Genomic DNA, 25,223 nt, shown 5'->3' on the forward strand with positions numbered 1-25,223 from the left:
ATCATGCTTTGGTATATGAATTTGTTACATTGAAGAGGTATATAAAAATTGCCTTCTGAATTTACAAAGTAGGAAACAGTATTTTCCTTAATCTCCACAATCATGTTTTTAAAGTCCTGTTTGCATGCTTGGCACACATCAATATCAGAATTGCTCATTACTGTTCTTTGTCTGCCTCTAGCTCCACAGGCTAGACTAAGCACTGTAGGAGACTTGGCTCTTACTGTTGCAATTGCCATCAAACAGTGTTTGGAGACACTGTTACTAGGAGCTTAGAAAATGGGAGTGGCAGAGGAGAGACTCCATGCCAGGGACCAGAAAAAAGAGTTTGAATCACGATTAGGTCATGCAGCTGCCACAGGAGAGGGATGAAAAGATTTTCAGACTAAAGAAGAACTGCTCCAAAGTGAGTATCTACAGGGATATTGGAGGTCATGGGACATTGGTTTGAACATTGTTTTTTAGTTTATAGCAATTTATGAATGCTTTTCCCATGATTTCACGAGGTGAACAATGAAGAAATTGCTCTGACACTTTTATGTCAATAATATTTGAGATATTATTTTACAAACTGTATTCATTATACATTTATTTTTATTCTGCCTGCTCTTTCCTTCTCCTCCCAATTTTTGGAATATTTTCAAACCTGTGAAAAGTTGGAAGAATAACACATTTTGCCATACTCACTTTCTCTCATTCCGTATGTCACCTTACTGCTTAATGTTTTCTAAATAAATTTTGTTTTGTATATTTAAGGTATACAACATGTTATGGGATATATACATATATATGTATATCAAAAAGTTTACTATAGTGAAGCAAATTAACATATCCATCATCTCACATTTTTACCCTTTTTTGTTTTGTTTTGTGGCAGGAAGGATTAAAATCTCATTCAGCAGGGATCTTATATACAGTATATTGGTATTAACTATAGCCCTCATAATGTACATTGAATCTGTAGACTTATTAATTCTCCATATCTGTTACTTTGTATCTTTTACCTGCCTCTTCCCATTTCCTTCTAGTACTGTTTGTTTTCCCTCTTTGAACCATTAGAAAGAAATTTAGAAGAACCTTCATCCCTAAATATATCCTAATAGTTTTCTAAGAATAAGGATATTCACTTTCATAAATGATGCAATACTATCACCTGAGAAAATGTACAACTCTACAAAATCATCCTATTTCATAGATGATGTTGCATGCTTCTGATTTCATCACATTATAGGGGACATATCTAATGGTCCCACTGGTGAAGCTAAGTTCAATGCTGGGTTAAACTGGTTACTACCAAATTATTCTAGCTAAAACCACTTTCCTACTTTTGAAATTTTTGAGTAATTTGTGGGGTAATATTTTGAGACCAAGTGAATATCTGTTCCCAGTCATTTTTTTATGCAATGATTTTATCATTCATTAGTGATAACTTCCTGAATTATTACACTGTGGCTTGTGAAATTATTTTCTAATTTTATCATCCCTTCTGCAATTATTATTAGTTTGCATTTGCCTGTAAGAAATCTCCTCCTCCTCCTCCTCCTTCTTCTCTCTTTCTTCTCTCTCTCTCTCTCTCCCTCACTATATATAATAAAGGAATTTTAAAATTCAATTTGCTATAATTTAATACTACATTTTTCTTTTTACTACTTTTTTCAATAGCTGGTTTTGGTCAATGAAGGGTCCTGCTCTTTGGTACCATGAATAGGAGCCCAGGTTGTCTTTGAATGCATGTTTTCATTCTATGATAAAAAGAAGTACCCGGCTTATTTCGTACTCTTCTATCCAAGAAGGAAATTAGGCTTTTTTCTAATAAACCTAACTATCAGTTTACTACCATCTTGCTCCACTTCCATTGCCTCTATTCTGCTTTATGATTCTAGAATTGGATCCTGCAAACACGCTTTCTTTTCTAGTTGCACAATGGCGAACTTTGTCAGTAGAAGGCGCTAGAGAGACACTGAAGAACCAGTCCTCTCGGGCGGTTCTGAGTGTCTTTGCTCTTCTTGTTCCTAAGGCGCAGCTGCCAGCTTTGTACACACCGAACACGCAATGGCGCTAACTCTCTAGCTTCCTGCTTAGTAGTCCTGCTCCATGATTTCCTACTTGCCAGCCTCGGTCTTCTAGCACCTGTGGTCAGTATCCTGTTTACCAACTTCAGCCCACCCGCTGTGGAGGGGCACACAAACTTCTCTACCATCTCCTACGTTGCAGCTGCACCTTTACCCTTTCCAATGCGCATGATCTCAGCTTTGCCAGGAGGGCACCTTTGCAAATTGTTCATTATTTTGGGTACTCTTGGCCCTATGCTATCATTAAAGTTGACTTTTATCCTCTCTGGTTAACCTCTTATTTCTAGTTAATAATTCTTTTATGTTAAATTTTCCCTGCTCAAATTACTGGTGTGCTTTCTATTGTCTGAGTGAACCCTAACTGATAGAGAAGTGTTCCACAGACTGGTCTTTAAATGGTACCACGACTGAAAAATGTGAGATCAGGATAAACTTGGTCATGACCTAGGATTTGAGCACAGTGCTGACACGCTTCCAGATGGGAAATGACATGCTTGCATTCTCTGGCATGGACGGATTACACAATTACTCCGGATATCACCTGAAGTTAATTGTGATGAAGTGCCAACTGAAGCTAGTAAGTAGGGGACCCAAAGGGCTGGGGCACTTGACTAAAGACGCCTACCAGGACTCTGGTTTGGGATTGCCTTGTCATAGTAGAAAATCTTTCCTGATTGTAATGGAACCTACTCATCTATTCATCTAATATTTTAATGGCTTCCTTTTAAATTTAATTTCTGGTGTATATGGAGATTGTTTTGATATATGATGTACGATATGGATCCAATTTATCTTTGTCCAAATGGATATTCAGTCATTCAAACTCGTATTGAAAATATACATGTCCTTCTTTTCCTAAGTGGTCTTGGATGCCATCTTTTTCATATATTAATTTCCACATGTGCTTGGCTCTGTTTCTGAACTTACTGTTCCCTTCCACAGATCTGTATATTTATGTGCCAGTATCACAGTGTTTCTTTTAGAGAGGTTTTATAGTGTGTGCTAATATTGGTTAACTAGTCCTTCCTTGTCCCTGTAATTTTTAAGAATCCTTCATACTTTTATGCTGATTTTTTTCATGTAAACTTTAGAAGCAGCTTGCATAGCTCCAGGAAAAATTTTTACTTTTATTGTTTATTGGAATCAAATTACACGTGTACATTACTTGCAGAGAACTGACATTTTTATGGTGTTGAATAGCGCAATACAAAAATAAATACTATCTCTCCATTTGTTCAAGTCTTCTTTGGCTTTCAGGAGAGTTTTACAGCTTTGATAATATCATTTTTGCACACTTCCTGTTAAGCATTTTATCTTTTTTTCTGTATTACTGACACATATCTTCTAAATGGTTAAAGTTTGTATTTTGGGGGCATATTTTAGGTCAATTTTATATCATACGACCTTGCAGAATTCATTAGTTATCGTTTTCAGTGTTGATTTTTACCTACATAGATATAATTTATTTCCCAATACTTGAGCTTAATATTATGTTTCTATTTCAATATGGTGCTAAACAGTGGTGAAGATAAGGGACATACTTGCTTTGTCCTTGGTCTTAAAATGGGAATGCCTCTAATGTTTCTGCATTGAATATGATGCTGGTTTGGGGACTGAGGCATAAAATATTTCATCATATTAGAGTATCCCTTAACTTTTGTGTTATAAAATTAGGAATGAAAGTTGAATACATCACAAGTTATGTAACATTTTATTACTTGCTCACTATTATTTCTTTTTTCTCTTCCTTCATCCTGATTCACTGTGAGGGCAGTGTGTCTTACTTGTCCATTGATACTGGCTTTAACTGTGTGGCGTGCTTTGAACAATGGAATTTGATTAAAGGCAACAGTGTCTCAGTTCTGAGCACAACACATCCTGTTTCTGCTCACTCCTCTTGTGTTTCTGCTTCTACCATCCGGACTTGCCCTGGGGCAGTTGCTGATCCCAGACTGAAAGATACATGGAACACAACCCAATCCATCCTGCACCCTTGAGCACCACCTCTCTGGTCAACCCACAAACTGGGGAGCAAGAAAAGTAAATATTAAATGTGGCAAGCCCCTGAGAGTATGTTAGCTGCTCGTCATTTTCACTGAAAGACCTAACAAATATGAAGTCTTTTTTAATCATCCGTAAATTTAATCACATGACATTTTTCTCCTTAGACATAGACATATGGTGAATTATAGGAATGAATTTACTTATATTGACACACCATTGCCCTAGAATAAATTGTCTTTGGTTATGATGGGTTCTTTGTGCTTGCTTTTACATTCTGTTTGCTGGAATTTTATTTAGAAGTTTTCCAGTGCTAGTCATGAATGAGACTGGTGTGTGCATGTGTGTTTCTGTATGCATGCAATCTTTTTCAGGATTGGTTATAATAGTGGAGTAAAGATCATTTGAGAGATGTTTTTCATTGTATTCTCTACTACAATTTGAGTGGCATTGGGACTATCTGGTTTTTGAAGATTTGATAGAATTCTCCTGTCAAATCATTTAGAACTAGTTTTTTATAGCTAATTCTTTATAGGTTTCTTTTTTTTTTTTTTTTAGTTTTTTATACTGAACTTCAATAGAAATTTGTGTGTTTATTTCTATACATTCCAGGGTTGATTCTGGTATAGAGATGACTCCTGATGGTTTCACTTAAGATTTCAGTAGAACTCACAATATGAATTCCTGTGGTAATGATACACACAGTATGATGATCTCTCGTGATGCTGGGTAGTGGCAGTGAGCCATAGGAACCAGTCATCCATGTGATCAGGAGGGAAAACAGCTGTACAGTGTAGTGTTACTAAGCTGTAATGTTTGGTATTTAGTTCATTGAATACTATTTTGGCTTAAAATATTTCAAACTTACAGTGAATTTATCTGGATGTAACTCTATCAAAGTCAAAGAGCATCTATGTTGTTTTCCAAGAAAAAGATCCATGTCATCTAGGTTTTCCTTTTGATTGGAATACAGTTGTGCCAAGTTGTTGCTTCTGATTTTTGAGGTGTTAGTCTCATTGCCTATCTCCTTGTTATTATTTCTTATTTGTGATTTTTGTCTTCTTTCATTATTTGTTGGCTAGTGGTTTATTTTGTTGATTTTTTTCCCAAAGTACTTGTGTTCTGATTTATTAGTTTCTAATTTTTCCTGTTCTCTACCTCATTATTTTTTCTTCTAGTTTTGTTACTTCCTTTCTTTTGCTTTGTTTTGTAGCTCTTTTCTAATTTTTAAGATTAGAGTTCAATTCACTTATTTTTATTCTTTTTGTTGTTGCAAGAATGTAAAACTATCAGTTTTCCTGTTATTATGGGATTAACTGTATTCTATTGATTTTTATCTCCAATGTTTCTTTTTTAAATATGCTGCAGTTCTAATTTTTTCTTCTTTTGTCCCAAAGGAAAATTGACAATTTTCAAATTTCTAAAAAGAATATGTAGTTATAGAAAGAGCAGAAGAGCAAGACAGGGAATTGAAGAAGTCTGCTCTACTCAGTCTTCCATAAATTTTAGTTTTGAATGAAAATTTGAATTCTGATTTTACTTGAAACAGGGTTTAAATGTTTCTGTTACAAAGGGTCTATCTCTTTCTTGTAATGTAATGGGCTGCTCTCCCTCCCATCAGGTACAACTATTTTCCCCGCCTCCCAATCACTTGTCAATCTGAACATCCTCACTAGCTATTGGTTCATCAGTCAGCTTGCAAGTATCCTTCTCCCATATTGGTCCCCTGTTGGCCCAGCGGAAGTCAACTGTTTTACTGTAGCCTCCCCACCATCTTTTCCATTCTTCTGTCTGTCCTACTCACTTTTCTCTATCCTCCTAGCTTTCCACTCTGTCTAGCGCGCACTCTTTCTTTTCCTTTCTATTTTCCTCTCATTTTCTCTCTTACCCTGCAAGGAGACACTCTGTTTGCTTAATAAATTCTCTTATGTGATTTCCCGTGTCTGGTGTGGTTTCGTGGGATTTCCTTACATCTGATGCCGTGACTTGGGATGGGTCCTTCCACTGTTGCGAGTGGAACACCATCTGATGCCCCAGTGCCCCCGGACTCGGCTCCACCTTCCATTCTGCCTAGTCGCTCTGCTCTGCATTTATCACCTGACTTCAGGTTGGTGAGTAGGCCGGTTCCCCTAGGCCGATTTATAGTTACGACTGACCCCTACGGCTGGCCCCTATAGTCGGTCTTATCTGCTGGGTGGATTCCTGATTTTATGGTGGAGATCTCTCTCAGGGTTGCGGCTCATCTCATACTCGCATTCATACTCGAAAACTCTGATATCAGGTCCTCAATTCTTTTCGGCTTTTGCCTGGCCCACATGGATGTTTGTGTGACGACACCACCTATGCACCGCCTTCTTGTCTCCAGTCAATTACTCTGTGGCCTTGGGACGTTGGGACACAGACTTGGCTGTATCAGTCCCCACCATGGAATCTGGGTCCTCCAATCTGGCAGATTCCACCCTGGGAACCCTTCGCCCGACCCCCGGTACTTAAAGCCATCAAAATCCGTTTGTGTAATGGCACACAGCTTCCGTGAGCCAGCGGGCAGATGGAAAGGGATTCCTTGTTTTCAAGTCTTTTCTTTCTCACTTCTTAGCTCTTCCTGCAGGCTCAAGCGCCTCCAGACCCTGCTTCTCCGTCTTCCCCTGCTTCCCCATGTAATATAAGCAGCCCCATTCGCCAAGTAGTGGGAGATAATTGTTTAACAATTTTCTGCGTCCAAACCTAAATTAATTACTAACCAGTAAAAGAGTTAAAAGGACCTAAGCATCAAGCTTCTGCTAGAACATTTTAGCCCCTTTCAGATTCAGATCTCAGTCAAGGCTTACATTGAAATGTAAATGGAGGAAGGCGCTGTGGGAAACCAGTCTCAAGCCCAAGGAAAAAAAAGTGTCCATTTTAAATTTCTCCTGGGCTACAACTCAGAATACTTCTCTCCCTTTCACCTTTTCTCTCCTTCTCATTTTCTCATGCTTTAATTAATAACCACTATCATTTTTCTTCTAGGACTTTTGTTTTTCTTAAATGCTATTTTTTGAGCTCACAATTTTGATCCTACATACCTAGGTTAATGATTTTTGATCAGTTCTTTTTATCCAACTCGAGTTATTTTTGAACATCTGTTACATTGCAATGGAGATAAATATTACAAGGCCTTTGCTTTTGTGTTAAATATAAGCGCGCATAAAAATTAAAATTTTAAAAATGGATCCAAATATTTTTGATTCACGTGATTTAAAGAGGTTCAATTTAAATTGGGTAAACTAATAGAAGTAAAATGTCCTTAAAATTAACTCACAAGTCTCTAAGTGGTCAAACTAATAAAATGTTGATGTTTATAAAATGTCTAACATCAATTTTTCTAGGACTTTTCTTCAACAGGAAAGAGATGGCAAATACTGTTGGTACACTTGTCTGATATCTTGGTTTTTCTACAATAAGATGAGTGAATTAAAGTCGACATCTACGGGATTACTCAGATGTGTTTGTTAGAGACATCTAATTAATTTACAAAGTTATTCCATGAAGTAACATACTTAAAAATATTATTCTTTATATATTAAATGTATTCATATTTTCCAGGTCTACAAGCCTTTAAAGCAGAAAATTTATCAAGCTGCTATTCTTCAAATTAAACTTGTCTGTAATGGTAAACCTATCATTTAATGTTCTATTATAGGACCTGTCATCAATAGGGTATATGTAAAATGACATTTAAGAAAGTGTAATGCGCAGTAGCAAAAATGGAACAACAGTGACTGAAATTGGGGTCTCTGATGACCTCATGGCTGTGGTATGCCTGATGTCTGGGAGTGTTCCTGTGCAGGGGCACAAGATGCCTAACTGCTGTGGCAGTACGTTGATCTCAGGCACACAGCTCTTGGGCAGGAAGGAATTCTTTTGCTAGATAACCAGTGTTTCATCAGCTCCCTTCTCTGGTTCCTGCCCACCTTACAGTAACTTTGGAACCTAACATTGCACATATATAAAGATTACTAACATAACTCTTTAGATCCATGTTTCCATCAGAGAACAGAGCTCCATCTGATCTCAGCTTAATCTTCAAAATCTGTGTTTATAACCCTTTATTTTCTAATACTTCTTTGCCCCTCACTGAAAAACCCCACATTACCTGAGATAAGGCTCTGCCTCACAACCCTGCTACACATTAAAATGGCTCCAAAGTAAGCCTGACTTTCACTCATTTAAAATTGTGTTCAAAAGTTTGATGTTTGTTGTAAAGATTACTGTGATCTCAAACGGGAACTCAGCCAAAATTTAAGATAGCTATTGCACAAACTGAATGTTTTTCTGTTGGTGATTCCATTTTGTATTTTCCTTGTAAATTCTAATTGTTGCCTGATCAATATTTTGCAGAAGTATTGCTTCAAGAGCGAACATCATAAATTCACTTGGAATAGTAAGCCATCACCTATAGGACAGATAATGTAAACCCCAATTAGATAAAAGGGGTTAAATAACTGTAAAGTTATAGACATTGAGGCTAAAGCCCAGTACTCTTACTTTATGACTGGTGAAACTGACTTGCTTGATGGTTAAGATCAAACTTAGAGATTGAGATTAAATACAGAGGTCATCAAGAAAAGTCCATATTTGGATCTTGCCCTCAAAGTCAGCCTGAACCCAGGGAACAAGAAGACTTCTCCAAGGAACTTTGCAACTCTGGGTCACACAACCTCCTGACCAAGGAGATTGATGAGACCACTAGAGGATGAAAAATCACTCAGTGCATCTGCTGCAGAGGAGGGTCATGAAAAAAGGGAGACATTCCTGTTGCTTTCAAGGAAAGCCACCTCATGGAGGAGACCCTGCCTAACCAATGGCACTGGTGGAGCTAAGAAGCTGCTCTTAAGTTCTCTATGAGTGACCCCTGTGGGAACTCAGCTGACTCTTTAATAGACAGGAATAGGTCACTTTGACCAGCTTGATATTAAACACCTAGCAAAACAGTTAAAAACAAAATATAGCCATTCTTGGGCATTTAAAAGAAATAATAGTTAAATGTAACTTAAGAGGTACACTTGTGTTAGCCCACTAGAATAAAGACTAACAAAAGAGAGATTCTTAGGCAAATGTGCCTGATAACTATCAAGAGAAACTGCCAGAATCAGAAGTTTTTAGTCAGTTTAAGGCCTACAGACACAGGTAGGCTTAATCTATGTTTGCTAGTATCTCTACTGAATGTTGTGTTTACATTCCTGATAGCCTAGACAATGTTAAAGTTCCCAAATAAAGGCCTTGTCCTCTACAGCCTTTGCTAGGCCTTGTTATGGGAACAACTTCTCAGTTCTTCCACCCCCTGGTGAGAAATTATTGACTTCTGTCATCTTTATGTTATGCATTGGCATGTTCCAGATTCTGCAACATTTATATTGTATCAATCTCATTTCCGAACTCATGTCTTTTTGTTCTTCTCTCATAGAAGCACCCATCCCCAGATGCCTTTACAACCTGCTCTTCCCTAACCAGACTTCTACCATGGACCCCTCAATTAACCTGATTTCTAAAAAGGAAACTCCAAACTGCTTGCCCCACACTGCCCCCTTCCAGCTCGAAGAAGCCAGATCGGTCACCACCTCCTTTCCCTACAGCAGTGAAGGAGTTCCTAGAATTAGAGGGGTAAATGAAGTCAGAATTGGGGACAGGCAGTTAGTGTAGAAATAGGGGATCAGTCAAATCGAGGAAATGAAGTCCATGAAAACCATCTGCCTTTGGAAGTCTGGAAGGAGAATGGTCTTTTTACTTCTCACCTGCAAAACCAACCCCAGTCACTTAGGCAGGAAGGAGAGAGAAAGCTTCAAAAAGAACTGGAGAGCAAAAGATTTTCTTATAAAAAAAGAAATGGGGGAATGTAATGTATAAAGCTGCTCTCCCACCCATCAGGTACAACTATTTTCCCTGCCTCCCAACCACTTGTCAATCTGTGAACATCCTAGCTAGCTATTGGTTCATCAGTCAGCTTGCAAGTATCCTTCTCCCATATTGGTCCCCTGTTGGCCCAGCGGAATTCAACTGTTTTACTGTAGCTTCCCCGCCATCTTTTCCATTCTTCTGTCTGTCCTACTCACTTTTCTCTATCCTCCTGGCTTTCCACTCTCTCTAGCACACGCTCTTTCTTTTCCTTTCTATTTTCCTCTCATTTTCTCTCTTACCCTGCAGGGAGACACTCTGTTTGCTTAATAAATTCTCTTATGTGATTTCCCGTGTCTGGTGTGGTTTCGTGGGATTTCCTTACATTTCTTATCTAAGAGTGCTCTGAATAGCTATAAGACCTGGACAAGTTTTCATCAAAGGCAGGAAAGTAAAAAGCTTACTGAACAAATGAGTAGTGATGAGAAGTGGATTTGTGATTACACTCAGGTTTTTGTTAGTTTCTGTATCAGCTATGTTAAAATTAGTAAAAAGGCCTTTTTGGTGTGGCTGGAGGCATTATAGCTAAGTATCAGCTCCCACTTGACCCTTGTTTCATGGACTAGGACCTTAAGATCAGCCAGAAACTGTTCAGTGGATCCTACCACTGATCCCAGGCTCTCTGTGAAATCCAGCATGTTCATTAAAACAGTTACGTGTTACTAATTTGGAGACAACTGTGCAAAACCAAATAAGCAATTGAGGCTGGACACAGTGGTACACACCTGTAATCCCAGTAGCTTGGGAGTCTGAGGCAGGAGGATTATGAGTTCAAAGCCAACCTCAGCAAAAGTGAGGTGCTAAGCAACTGAGTGAGATCCTTTCTCTAAATAAAATACAAAATAGTGCTGGGGATGTGGCTCAGTGACTGAGTGCCCCTGAGTTCAATCCCAAGTACATGCCCCTCAAAAAATAAGCAACTAGAAACACCAGATTCATTACATTCAGATACAAGATTTATTCACACCAACAAAAATAATCACAACAAAATATACACTAATTTAAAAAACAAAAGATTATAGGGACACAAAATGTTATATTCTCTTAAGTGTGTTATGTGTTTTTGATTCTATATACCTTTCTATTCATAAAAGAATAACAAATATTAAAATGCAGTGATAGTTTGCATTTTTCAATGGAAAGGATGTAGACAACATGCTGAAGCTTTTAGGTTACAAGGGTGTTACCATGACAAAGCAACAAACTAATAATCAAGAGCATTATCTATTTCCAGATCCACATACATATCCATTTGCCCACTAAACTGAGAAATAAGCATTTCGTATTGTCTTTCGATTCTCTATAATGTATATTTTCTCTTTATTAATAGTAAAGTACAAAATTTTAATTCTTTTTCTCTTTTTAATTGATCTCAGAAGATGCACTCTCTATTTCATGAGAAATACGAAATACCAGGTGTTTATCTTCTTCCTTACTCTTAGGGTCTAGGACTAGCTGGTCTTCGTGGCTATGAGATTCATGACTGTGGAATTCCTGACTGACTTTGGAACTTTCCTGACTGTCAATCACATCAGAGTGCTCACTACTGTTATCATTGGCATTCCTCTTGTATTGCCTGGGCTGCTCATGGCTGTGGGTTTCCACACTCTGGTCATCCAGCTGACTGGTTTCTTGACTGTCCTTCCCATGACTGTCCCAATCGGAGGGCACTTTCAAGCGGTGGGCAACAGGGATGGCCTTGTGAGCGTCATTCAACTCTGAACTCTCCATGTGTGAAGTAAGGTCCTCATCTGTAGCATCAGGGTACTGAAGCACAGCACAGAGAGAAGAAGAATTATATGACTCTTTCCTTCAAAAAGCACTATGTTCTCAGAAAGGGCATTAATAATGAAATGTTGACTGGCTTAAACTTGAACCTTATTAAGATTTCTTCTAGAATGAAATTATGGCATTTGCCATAAATGGATGGAACAGGAGTCTATCATGCTAAGTGAAATAAGCCAATCTCAAAAAAACAAAGGTCGAATGCTCTCTGATAAATGGATGCTAACATTCAATAAAGAGGTGGGAGGGAAGAAGAGAAGTTCATTGGATTAGACAAAGGGCAATGAAGGGAAGGGAGGGAGGATAGGAATAGGAAAGATAGTAGAATGAATCAGACATAACTTTCCTATGTTCATTTATGAATAGATACATGACCAGTATAATTCCATATCATGTACAATCACAAGAATGGGAAGTTATACTACATGTATGTATGTCATAATCCAATCTACTATCATGTATTAACTAAAAATAAATAAAAAGAAAAAAAAATAAGTGGAAAAAGTATTGTATTTAATGATCATGAAGGAGATTATTAATAAATGCTTGCTTGCTGATTGAATGATGAAGGAGTACACAGACTCTGGTTTCCTAGAATTGTGCTCTCTTTGTTACCATTGGACATGCCTGCTAAGGGATTTACCTGGACTTCAGAAATGTGGAACTTCTTAGACTTTGACCTCAGTCCATAATCCACACTATCACCCCGGCCATCATAGGTTTCCACTGTGGGGACGATCTGAGTGAAAACGGGGGTGTCTGGACCATCAGTGGGAGAGTCAGTGACCATTTCATCAGATTCATCGGAATGGTGAGACTCATCAGAATGGTGAGAATCGTCAGGGTGATCATCGTCATCAGAGTCGTTTGAGTCAATCGAGTCCTGGCCGTCCACATGGTCTGCATCATCATCATCATCCACATCGTCCATGTGGTCATGGCTCTCATTGGACTTACTTGGGAGGGTCTGAAAATCAAGATGACCCAACAAATTAGTGTCTCCGGTTTTTATTTTCCCTCAGCTTTTATGGTGCATTTGTCTTTAATCTTTCTTTTATTTAGCTTCAGAATCTTTGCAATTACAATATACTCTGACTTTCAGGAGCTGAAGTGATTGTCTTCCAATGTCGCTTTTAACACAGGGATAAATGAAATAATACTCTAAGGTACTTTTCTTGCTTTCCAGGAAAAAAATCATTTTCATAGACATTTTTAAGACAAACATTTGAGTATAATATTCATATTATAACATTGTTTTGTCTTTATACCTATTGGACATTATTTAGTTTACAAATTAAATGATGTAGTAGAGATAGACACATAATTGTGAGGTCAGTTATTTGATTTGAAATGAAAATTCTGAAGCTATCAGAGCATCCATATTTTAATGTGTATACCAAAACCTATAACCACATCCCTATTATCATGTATAACCAAAAGGTGACTCCGTTACGCATATGTGCATAAACCACAGCTCAAATATGTCCACTCAACTAATCAGTTAATGTCTATTAAAATTCTGATCAGCTGAAAATGGATCATTCATCTGACTTCCCTTATTAGAGATTTTTAGCATATACAAGTTGAATCTTAATGGAAAATAAGTTTATGTCCTTGCTCAGAAAATACATTAATAGTCCTAATAAAAAGGATAGTTATCAAACCAACTATTATGTTAAGAACAGAAATATTCTAAAGGCAAAAACCTTTGATTTTGGTAAACATTAATCCCATGCTTATCAGATAGTATATAAGACATCTTTAAAATACTTTAAATAACTGGCAAGCAGCTTAATGTTTCAAGTAACAGGCCTTAGTAGACATTTTCTGCAACACTACACTTATCTCAAGAAATCTGTATTTCTGACATTCAGTGAATACATGCTATTTTTCTGAGCACGTTTTAGAATGGTGATTTACTCAGAAATTCACTAATGCAATTTCATCAGAAGAGAACCGAGGCAACACAAGTGAAGGGTCCTTGATGAAAGTGAGGATTTACCTCTTGTTTAAAGTCATCCTTTTCTTCAGAGGACACGATGTTCTGGAGAAGGAAGCGCACATGTTATTGCATATCATACAAACTCAGTTTTTTTTTTTTTATTCAAACGTTAGTTTTTTCAGTCCAAAGAAGATCTTACTTTTCAGCCTCATTGGCAAATGTCTTAAAGTTGGAAAAGCCAACATGCTGATCAATTGGTGTCCCAAGCATGCATTTTCCAACAGGTTGGAAGGATCCATTTAACCAGCCTGAATGACCTGGGTGGTAGTTGTCACTATTGTTTTAGTTTTGAGAAATTTAAAAATACCTGAGGTGCCAGGAGATTTTGCTTCTGTGATGGGTCAGGCTTTAGCCATGTGGCCACAGCATCTGGGTGTTTGTTGTAAAGCTATGAATATGAATATGTCAGTATTTAAAAAAAAGAGAGAGAAAGACAAGGATATCAAAATGATAATCCGGAAAAACAATTACACTAATCCTCATGGATAAACATAATATGCATTCATATAGTCAGCTCAAATTTTAGATACCAGTTTACAACCTATTTTTACTTGTAGATTCATTTATTGAACTCAATAACACCTACTATGGGCCAAACATTCTTTCAAAGTGTTTTACAAGTATTAATTTGTTCAATTCCTTTAATCCCCTGTGACATACTTACCATTATTTTCTGCCCCTTACAAATAAGAAAACTCAGTCACAATGTGGTTAATTGATAATAAGAGGCAGATTCAGGGCTCAAATCCAGGCTCACCAGTCCTCAAAACCAATTTTAACATTACATTTTCTGGTTGAATTTTTCTCTCAGATAAAGCATCCCTGGAGCAGAGGGTAGACTTAATTACTCTTGATCTTCACTATTTTGTTCTCCTTGGAACAAAGATAAACTCTCTAAGGCAAGTGCTGTCCCACATGGTTATCTTTAACCACGTGACTATTTAAATCTAATTAAAATTTAAAAATATTTTTTAAAAATTCACTTCCTCAGTTGCATGAGCCACATTTTGAATTCTTAATAGCCACATGTGTCTAGTGATTGTCTTATCAGATTGTTAGAAATATAAACATCATTGCACATAAGTACTATTGCTCTAATGTGACAAAGATGGTAAGTGGAATGAACTTCCCTTTAGCCAAATTAATCTATCTATAATGATAGACTAATGCAGAGAAGTAGAAATTGCTCTGGACGAATGTCATCTGACAGACTGTATTGCCCAGGCCCAATCACTTCACAGCTCTGTCATTTGAAAATGAGAACCTTGGGAGTACCACACTGTCCCTTCCACAGCCACATGAAGGGGAGATGAGCAGGGAAGAAACTAGACAGTAGCACTTAGGATTTCTGTCATGGCTGACTCTAAACAGAGCAGCTTCATATTGGGCATTTCTGAAAGATTTTGTTGAAAGAAGAGGTTGTGGGCCTGAAAAAGATGCAAAAATTACTGTGATATATGTTGGTTTTCCTTAATGGCATATATAATTCAGGCCCAGGTAGATGGTATTTATAAGTTAAATTTATACTTCAAAAAGTCATATGAAGAAAATATAAACAAAATTAACAGATTCAAAAACATACAGACCCCAGACATGATAGCCCATCTGTAATCCCAGCAACTCTGGAAGCTGAGGCAGAAGGATTGCTAGTTTTGAGTTCAACCTCAGCAATTTAGTGAGAGTCACATCAATTTAGCAAGACCCTATCTCAAAATAAAAAATTTAAAGAACTCATAATAAAAAAAAATTTAGCTCAGAGGTAAAGTGTGCTGAGGTTCCTTCCCAATAATAAAAAATAAATCAAAAACTTTTTAAAAATTCAGTAATCCTCACACTCCCAGATAAGTATTCCCAGTACTCATCTTCAGGACTATATCCTTACAGACTTTCTTATATTTCCTACTAGCTCTAAATGTCTGGGATTCTGGAAGTCTGAACCTTGAGTTCTTCACCTATCTCCTATATGCCAAGTCTTTATGTGCCTTCTAAACATGCGTCCTTGTCATATTTTATTCTATTTTAAAGTACTAACCTTGCCTGTAGTGTGGCCTCTATCTTCCCTGGAAATGTTAGTTTTTCTTGTTTGTTATTGCAATTCGACACCTGTACTCTCAAATCAATTGGAGAACTGACACCCACACACACACACCTCACAGGGCCAGATCACACACAGATCCACAAAGAACACCTCTCTGCTGTCTTCATTAAGCAATCTAACTGCAGTGACCCCAGGCAACCCTACACTGGCCTTTATTCTGTTCATCTGGAATTGAACTCTGTGTGCCTTTTGTCCAAAATCCTCGGGACAAGGCCCACTTGTTGTTCATCTGGCACAGTTTCATCTATTGTGGAGAGGCAGGTACGTCTGCGATGCTGGTCAAATAATTGTAAGATAGCATTTGGTTTGGTCTTATGCTTGGTTAGAAAAATGTGATCTAAAGTCAGCTGATGAACACAATAGATGCAAACAGCATAAATAGACTTTCCCTTCACAATGGGCTCCTTATAAATATTTTAGGCAATGCTGTGAGTATTATGGTCATACCAACAGTTCTAACATCTGAGGTGAATTTTCAACTCATCGTTTTACTAAATAAAGTCTGGAATTTTCTGCTTCTACAATAGTATGTTGACTTATGGGAAAAAAAATCCACAAAAATTCATAGAACCAATTTTGTTTAAGTGACAATGGTCCAGAGCATTATTTTATTATATGAAAAAAATTATTTTTATGAGACTATTTATCAAGAACTATACAGTGCTTGGTACTGGTTAGATCTAGAGCAGGCAGTCAATAAATTCAAATTTATTTACAAATTCATAGGCTTGTATATGTAAAATTGCAACAATTGTTTGCAGCACCTCTTGCAAAAACTGCAATAATTTAACTACATGATAAACCTAAAATATGCTTACCTGCCTTTCCTCAGAGCTGCCAGAATCCGCATGTTTAACCTTTCAGAGAGAAAAGATGGACAGAAATTGCAATGTGAAAGTGTTCCTAGAACAGGGAAGCACATGATTCATTTGTTCTCAGGAATTTTAAGATTCAGCTGTACTCACTGGGAAGGAGTAGGCGATGCCTACTAGGCAAAAGAAAATCACTGCAAATCTCATGGTAGTGACCTCTCTGCAAAACATTTTGTAAGGAAGATTTAATATTTTTATGGGTTAAGACACACATTTACATGCTGCCACTTTACAAAATAACCACAAATAAAATATATTCTGTGGAATCTTATCTATTGCTCTGAGAAAACTTTTCTTTTTAATATGAAAATTCTTTGGGTTAATATTTGTGTTGCCACTCCTCCATTTCTCACTGCTAGCAAGGGAGAGAGAAATTTTATAACTCTATATTTATTCAACTTTTCAGTTTAGAGTTTCAAAGATTATACAACCACTAGCTGATATCTAAATCTCACATCAACAGACATTTTAATAACTAAAATAATAAACTAGGGTGGGGAATATTTATTTTTCAGGGAAGAAAAACAAAATGAGAAAATAAAACTATGAAAGAAATTTGTTTTCTCCATTTTTCCAACATGTATTTCAAATGTGAATTTTAATTTAAATTATTAAGGTGGTGCTTAGTTGCAATGAGCTATCTTCGAAGTTATTTAGTAAGGTATTCTAGAAATTTGAAATGAGCAAAGAAACAATGAAAAACATTTAATAGATTTTCTATTTGTGATAACAAGCCTACAGTTGTCTTGGTGAAAATTTCAGAAAGGTTTCGTTTTTCCTTAAAAATGAGATAAATAATTTTTAAAATAGCTTACATTGGCATGAAAGATTCTTTTAGTTTTAATTTCCTCTATGATCATCTAGTCACTTATAGTGATACAGCCATATTCATCCCAAAGGGACATAAAATTGCACCTTCTGAATGGAAGCAGTAGTTTCCCTTCCTTTGAGAACCTGAGGAAGTATTTTTAAGTTTTACGTATGACTGACTTTCAAACTACCTAGAAACCTTTGATCCGGGAGACCTCTTATGCATCTTACCTGCTTATTCAAAAAACTAGAACAATAAAAGTCCAATTAACAGCGTTACAGTTAAAACTGTTTTCCTCACAACTTGGACTTCCCCATGAAATTCAACTGAACGCACACACTATGACACAGTAGCCAGCTGCAGGCTTACCTTGGCTGGTGTCTGGTGGAGAAAGCTGTAAGTGACCTGAGAGTCCAGTGCCAGACGATGCTGTGCTCTCTAGCTCCTCTTCCTGCTACTGACAACCCAGACCTCCCAGAATTTAAATGCTGCTCCAGACATTCTCCACCAACTCGGGGAGGCGGAGAGATGTGTCATGAGGTTTTTGCCACTGCCCAGCCCACCTGCTCCCACACTTCCCCCTCTGGTTTTGTGGTTGAAAAAAAAAAAATAACCACACACACACTCACACACACACACACACACACACACACACACACACACACCCCACATCTACAGTTAAAACATTACTTATGTACAATATCATTAACTAGATTTTTCATTTATGGAATTGGCTCTTAGCCTCCTTGGAAGAGCACTTAGGGAGTCCATAAAAAAGGGAAGAGTAAATTATTCTTACAAAGATTTTTATTTATAGTTTCTCAATTAGTAGGAAAAAAGGATTAATGTAAATCAATCCCAAAGGAAATAAAATAGGACTGATTTTATTTTTGGCTGAAGTTACAGATTAAGGTCGTACCTGCAGGCAATTTGCCTCTATCATTATACTTCGATTAGATTAGAAAGCTATTGTTCAGGCAGACAAAGAGTTCAGAAACATCCCCCTCTCCTTTACTACCCAATAGCTCAGTTTTGTGATTTCAAGGTTGTAGCAGCTTGTCATTAGACAAATGACATTAGCAACGCTGAAATTCCTATTCATGCCGGTGAAGTTGGACTTCCAGTGACCTTTCAAAGACATGGATCTTTGTTGCGCCAAATTGTTTGGAGGTTAGGAATCCAATAATTATATCACTACATAAAATAGAAGAAGGGGAATGTACATTGGATGTTCCAGAAGCAAAGCTGTTTCTGACTGAGAGCAGGATGCTGACTGGAAAGTGAAGCTTCAGGAACCAGATCGTGACTTTCAATCCCACTCTGTCACTCATGACCTGTGTGGCCTTGGGCAAATGCTTTAACTGCCTATGCTGTTTCCTCACCTGTAAAATACAGATGCTATTATCCAGCTCACCGGACTGTTGAGAAGTTTAAGTGAATTAGAATATTTAAAGCTAACAATGCTTGGCACACACTAGATACAAATGTCCTGCATAATTTAAGGATTATGAGTGTATTAACTATTACTGAAATTTTTAGCCAGAGGAGGTTGTAGTGATTTGTCATGCCTTTAAATGGAATAGGTCATCAGAATGAGCACTAATGTGAGATCTTTAAACTGTATATGTTAAAGAGTAATTTGCACACTTCTAAAGGAACATATTATATTTCTTTTCCTAGTTTTCTCCTGGATATACAATGTTGGCTATTTAATAAGAAACAATCTAATGAATGTATTTTAAAAAACTTTCTTGAGTATTTAAAAGGTGTTGGAGAGAGAAAATTACAGGTGAAATTTGAATATTGTAGCAGAACACAGGGTAACAGAGCCCTAGGCCCATTTTAAATATTTTACATTGATGAGATTACTATCCTCTTCATTCTCCTTTCTCAGTTGTGAAATGGAGGTCACACTATTATTTACCTTACACCTCCATTAAAAGAATTATGTGTGAATTGAGATTAAAAATAAATGGTTCTATTATTACGTTAGTTCTGAAGTGTCAGTACTATTTGCCAAATATTTCTTCTAACATATAGATTACAAAATTTCCTGCAGGGTTAGTGGTACTAAAACGAAGCCATAGATTTCATGAACATTTGGTGAGGGAAAATATGTCTCTTTTGAGTTGGATGTGTTCCAAATGAATTGATACTATTGATTTGTAGGTTATCAGCATGCTTTAATAATTGAGATGGTACCTCTCTTGACAAAATATAAAGTATGCAGGTTATAAAATTGAAAAATAACACTTCTTACTTTTGCTTTAAAACCATTTTCTTTCTCCTTTAAACACATTACCCATAGAAGTTTGTCATGTTTTCAATTTAGTGGAGGGAAATCTGCAAATTCTAAAAACAACAAGATTTCCACAGTTTTCCCTATAGTTTGCTCTGTGCCCACAGTAATGATTCAATGTGAATTTAGAGAGTTATAGGAATAGATTTTGTTGGAACCCAGCCATCCTGAGACGAACCACATGACCCTTAACTGGAATCTCCTTTCTGGTCATGGATCCAAAGTACCACTTGATGGCAGCATTTCTGAAAAGGATTTCAGAACACACTCTGGTTCTAGAAATGTTCTTATTCCAGGATGACAGAATGTCCATGCATTTAATGGCAAAACTACAACTCAGTGGGAGGATTCTCCATTTCATGAAATGCCAAGTTAGGAAACATTTCTTCAACACTGACTATACAATCAAGGACAAAGACCAAGAGACTCAACTCATTCTTGCTCTGCTCTGTTGATGCCCTCAGCAATCCCAAATTGACATTGTTGTCTCCTTCCCCATTCCTACACTCACTCAGAAGGTTACTACTAATCCCAAGGTCTCACACAGAGTCGAACCTTGTGAATTTATGGTTAAAGAATGCGTCTGGGATGAGTCACAGTTGAGAAGATAAAGTGACTGGAAACGGAGGCGATTCTGCAATGCATGAAATGGACAGTGTGTGATTCTGACTTTTGAGGAGGCCCATGTTTCTTGCATTTTGTACTGAAACATGCTGCTAACATGTTTCCTGAGTATGATTTTTCAATTGTAAGAATTAACATGTTAAACAATGTAAAACAGAAAAGTTACCACCTGTCGTATTTCCAGTTTCCATTTTTGATTAGGCAAATGGTCAACTGTTAGAATCAAAAGCCCACAACGCCCAAATTCCTTGTAAATATTGTATGCAGAAATGAAAACACTTAAAAACTGGAATTAAAACACTTTTACACTGAAATGAAAAGTGTCATTTGTTATCTTAAAGTACAGAAATTAGGGCTGGGGATACAGCTCAGTTGGTAGAGTGCTTGCCTCGCATGCACAAAGCCCTGGGTTCAATCCCCAGCACCACAAAAAAAAAAAAAAAAAAAAAAAAAAAAAAAAAAACCAGAAATTATAAGATGACCATGAAAACATAAAATATATTGTTTTTTTCCTTGAATTTCATGAAAGTTTCCATAGCATAGAACAATTTAAGTGTTTAAATGTCATTTAAATTGGTGGTCAACTCTATTATGGTTACTTCTAGTTTATTTGGCCATTTATAATTACAGTCAATGTAGTTATTTCAATTTTTTCATTTCTATAAGTAATTATGTTTTCTCCTGGGTCAAGACTTAGATATAACTCTGATTATCTTGGTTATACCACCAATATGTTGTAAAAAAGGTGGGAATTAAAGCTAATCAGAAGTCAAGTGTAATGTTCATTATATGTAGTCTAGGGAAGATGGGAATTTTTGATCAGAGGGAGGCAATCAAATGTAGAAGATCAAAGGGCAGTGTTTACAATTTCAGACATGAAATTAGAACATTTCAGAAATATAAATAAGAAACATCTAAAACTATTTATTTCATTGCTCAATAACAGACAAAAAATTCAACACCTGAAAAAAATGGTCCTGTTATTGGTAAATATTGGTTTTAATGTAAAAGAAATGAAAATAAGTCTTAATTCAGACCCAAAAGTGCTCAATAAATAAGTGCTCAATAACTTGTCTATTGCCCACTCAGTCCTCCATCTATAATAACAAGTTCTGAACATAAATTATTTGCTTATGAATAGTGTATAGAAACTGTAGTTGAAGCCATAGTATATCTCATGTATCTAAATCTGATATTTGCCAGTTCTCAAGAATGTAGTACTTCTTTTCTTTTTTCCTTTTTTTTTTGACAGTTGTTATGATTTAGATGTGAGTTGTTCCCCATAAGCTCCTGTGTTAATGCAGGAGATAATATGATGATATTAAAAGAACCATAACCAAATAAGTTCAGTCAAGCTTGAATAGAATAACTTGGTGGTAAACATATGCAGGTGGGTCATGGCTGGAGGAGGTTGGTCATTGGGGGTGTACCCTGGAAGGGTTATTCTTCTCTGTGGCCTCTTCCCCTCTCTCCATGTTTTGTTTTGTTTTCCCCCTAACATGAATGGAGCAGCTTCCCTCCACCATGCCCTTTTCTTCTATAATGTTCTGCCTTAATTTGGGCCCAGAACAGAGCAGTCAGTCTACTGTGTGGACTAAATCTCTGAAAATATGAGCTCAAAACAAACTTGTCATACTCTAAATTGTTCTTGTCAGATATTTTGGTCATAGCTATGGAAAGCGGACTAACACACAAATTGGTATCAAGAGTGCAGTCATTGCTGTGACGTACCTCACCATGTGGTTCAGAAGCCTTTGGAACTGATTTGTAGGAGAAATGTAAAAAAGTTTGGAGATGCAGCATGAAGAAGACTAAGAGTGTTGTAAGCAGGGCTTAATGGGCAATTCTGGTGGGAACTCAGAGGACCAGGTGCCTACAAGAATGAGACAAATACTATGCTCGAGAGGTTTTATACAGAAGTGAGGACTCTGTTGGGAATTGAACACATGGCCATTTGTGCTAAATTCTGACAAAGAACTTGTTTACATTTTCTTGGTTCCTGGAACTTTGATGGGAGTCTGAATTTTAAAAGGATAAACTAATTAATCTAGTGGAGGAAATTTCAAAGCAGCATTCCAGCAGAAGCATGGATATTGCTATCAGGTTTTAGCCAGGTTTACTGTGAGAATTAGTAGCAGTTAGCAAAGCAGAACAATTTTTAAACCTACAGTTTAGCCACAGAAGTACTTGTAAAACTGGGACCAAGGAAGTCATGGTTGTTGAAGAGGCTACACCTGCTGAAGAGATGGTAAGCAACTCTGTACAGAGAAATAGGAAAGATGCCGTGAAGGCATCTCATGAATCTGCAAGAGCATACCCATCACTGGCTCAATTATTTAAAAATGAAAACTCATTTAAGAGACCATTGAAGCACCCTGTTCACTCAGGGGGCCTAGGAAGTTTTCTACCCTGCTCAGTCACCTGAGCACTCAGAAGTCATTGCACCCACGGTTGAAAGAGGCCTGGCTACTGTTTGAGATGACAGCAAACCCTGGTGTCATTCATGTGGTGCTGGTTCTGCAAGAGTGCAATATACTAAAGTCATGAAAGTTTCCATCAAGATTTCAAAGGATGGCCTGGAAGGCCAGGAAAAGTGTAGGGTCAGAATCCCTGCAGGATGCTTATGAGTAGGCAATGTGTGAAGTTGTGAGGGTAAACCTGAAGCTAGAATGGAGACCCCCAAAATTAAGAGAGGTCCAAAAAATGAACTCTCTGCTGAAGAAAAATGCTGGCTGCTAAGACCTGGGCCAAGAGAGAGGCCATGAGTGCTACAACAAAGAAGATCAAAGAGGTAGGACTTCCCAAACCCTTTGGAGAGAGCAGCTCATCGTAATGTGCCCCAAATGCCAGACAAAGCGATACAGACCTTGTTCTCCCAGCTGGGTTTCAGTCTTGCTTTGGTCCTATCTCTTCATTCGATGCCCTGATCCCTCCATTGTGTAATGGAATGTTTGCTTTGTGCCATTATTGATCTTGTTCTTCTTTAATATTTGAATTTCCTTTTATCTTTGAAAGTTCCATGTTATGCCTATCCCATAGTAGTTTATGTGCTAACATGTATTTATTACATGAATAAATAAATTTAACTGTCATAATATATATATATATAATTCCCAAGTAAGTTGACTAATTCCTGATGATTATTTTTTGTTGCTTTCTTAAAGCCCCAAATTAAATATCTCTAGATCCCATTAGATGTAGAGTAGATCTTGGGCTGATGAATTACACCTGAGAACTTCAGACAAGATTCCTGTACCTAAATAGAACTGATCAGGTGAATGCTATTTCTTACATAGCATGAGTCCCTCTGGAGTATGGAATCCTTCTCTCTTTGGCTTTATTTTTCACCAAATCCTCTCCTGTGCTCCCTAAAACAAGCATGCAGAGCCATTTGGGGTTGCCTAATGTGCTATCCTATTTTAGATCTCCATGCCTTTGTCCACTCCGTGTTGTTCTCACATCTAGAATATGCCCCCAACTACTCCTGACATGTTTGCACATCTTTCCAGACTGAGTTCACATCAAGCATTAAAACATCCCCATAAAGCCTTTTCTGACCTAAAGAGATAGAAATAACACTCCCATCTTTTGCCACTTGTATATCCTGCATTTGCTCTAGCATAGCACTTAGGATACTTCTATTGTCTCATGTTTATCTCATTGCAGCAAAAAAGTGAACTCCCTGCAGGCAGGGGACTTATTCATGTTTGTGTACTCAGTGTCCCAAGAGGCACTCAACATGATGGAAACAAGTGAAAGAAGGAGCATTATTTAAATAATGCTTAGTTTTGTGGGTGCTACATGTAATATTTGCATTTAGTATCAACTCCAAGGAGCTAGAGCTACTGCTATGTTCTTAAAATTATGTATATGAACATTTTCAAAATGCCAATGCAGAATTTGAAAAGCCTGCATTTTCTCCCTCTCTGTGCTCCCCTTTTCTATGAGGTCTTGATAAATATTTTCAGTTGTCTGAACCTTGGTTCCTTGGTAGAGTTAAACTGGATTATTTTTAAGGCTAGTTTAAGCCCTAAAATTCTGCAATTTTATGGCTTTTATTTTAAATCCATGAGTAATAAAATAATGACTTTACAACAGTAAGAGTAAATAGGTTGTAGAAATTCAGATGGCATCCAGGGTGCAAAAAGAGTTCAAGTTAACAGGAAGGGAAGGTTTGACACAAAGAATCTCTAATGACTAGTAGACTGATCAAAGTTCAACTGTTATGATGGTTTTAAGTAAAATATCAGGTGTGTTTTGCTATCATTTAATTATAGACAAAATTAATAAGCATTATAATAATATTAGTATAAGTAAAGCCCTCTTTTTTAAAAGCAAGAAAATTCTCCAAATTTATGACTTTAGTAAGTCAATCCTTTATGTATGGTAAATATTGATCATCACCTTCCACAATATAAATTTTCTAGATGCGTTTTTCTCAATATAAGTCAGATTCTATTACACTAAGAGACACTGAGGAGAAACTAAAGAGGTTAGCTTATTTTTTTCCTGGAAAATGCCTCCTGTGGTTTTAGAGGGCAGTTTCATTGCCAAACAGACCAGGCATATCAGGTCTGCCCATAATCTGGAGATGTTTTTAGATTTTTCTTTCCCACATTCACATTCCCTTCATTTCCAAGCATCTGTGGATGTCACTGGTGTAAACAACCTTGTAATTTCATTTTATATCCAGTGAAATTGAGAATGACCCAGAACCCAAGTTTGTGA

General features: G+C 37.1%; 1 protein-coding gene and 1 long non-coding RNA gene across 2 annotated transcripts in view; one reads left to right on the forward strand and one right to left on the reverse strand.

Annotated features, from left to right (window-relative positions):
- Window positions 1-2,424: 2,424 nt before the first annotated feature.
- The window catches only part of LOC306669392, a 108,384-nt gene continuing 85,585 nt past the window's right edge, over window positions 2,425-25,223 (forward strand). Inside the window, exon 1 of the long non-coding RNA XR_013766084.1 lies at window positions 2,425-2,649. This is a non-coding gene — a long non-coding RNA (uncharacterized lncRNA). The remainder of the gene's footprint in view (window positions 2,650-25,223) is intronic.
- On the reverse strand, window positions 10,939-18,092 carry SPP1 (secreted phosphoprotein 1). Its single transcript, XM_079153336.1, has 7 exons — window positions 17,942-18,092; window positions 16,855-16,921; window positions 16,708-16,746; window positions 14,099-14,179; window positions 13,792-13,833; window positions 12,433-12,756; window positions 10,939-11,771 (listed from the first exon to the last, which is right to left on the reverse strand). The coding sequence occupies exons 2-7, from the start codon at window positions 16,906-16,908 to the stop codon at window positions 11,367-11,369; spliced, it is 945 nt and encodes a 314-aa protein (XP_079009462.1). The 5' UTR covers window positions 16,909-16,921; window positions 17,942-18,092; the 3' UTR covers window positions 10,939-11,366.

Source organism: Sciurus vulgaris (genome assembly GCF_902686455.1).
Source record: "Sciurus vulgaris genome assembly, chromosome: 9".
NCBI lineage: Eukaryota > Metazoa > Chordata > Mammalia > Rodentia > Sciuridae > Sciurus > Sciurus vulgaris.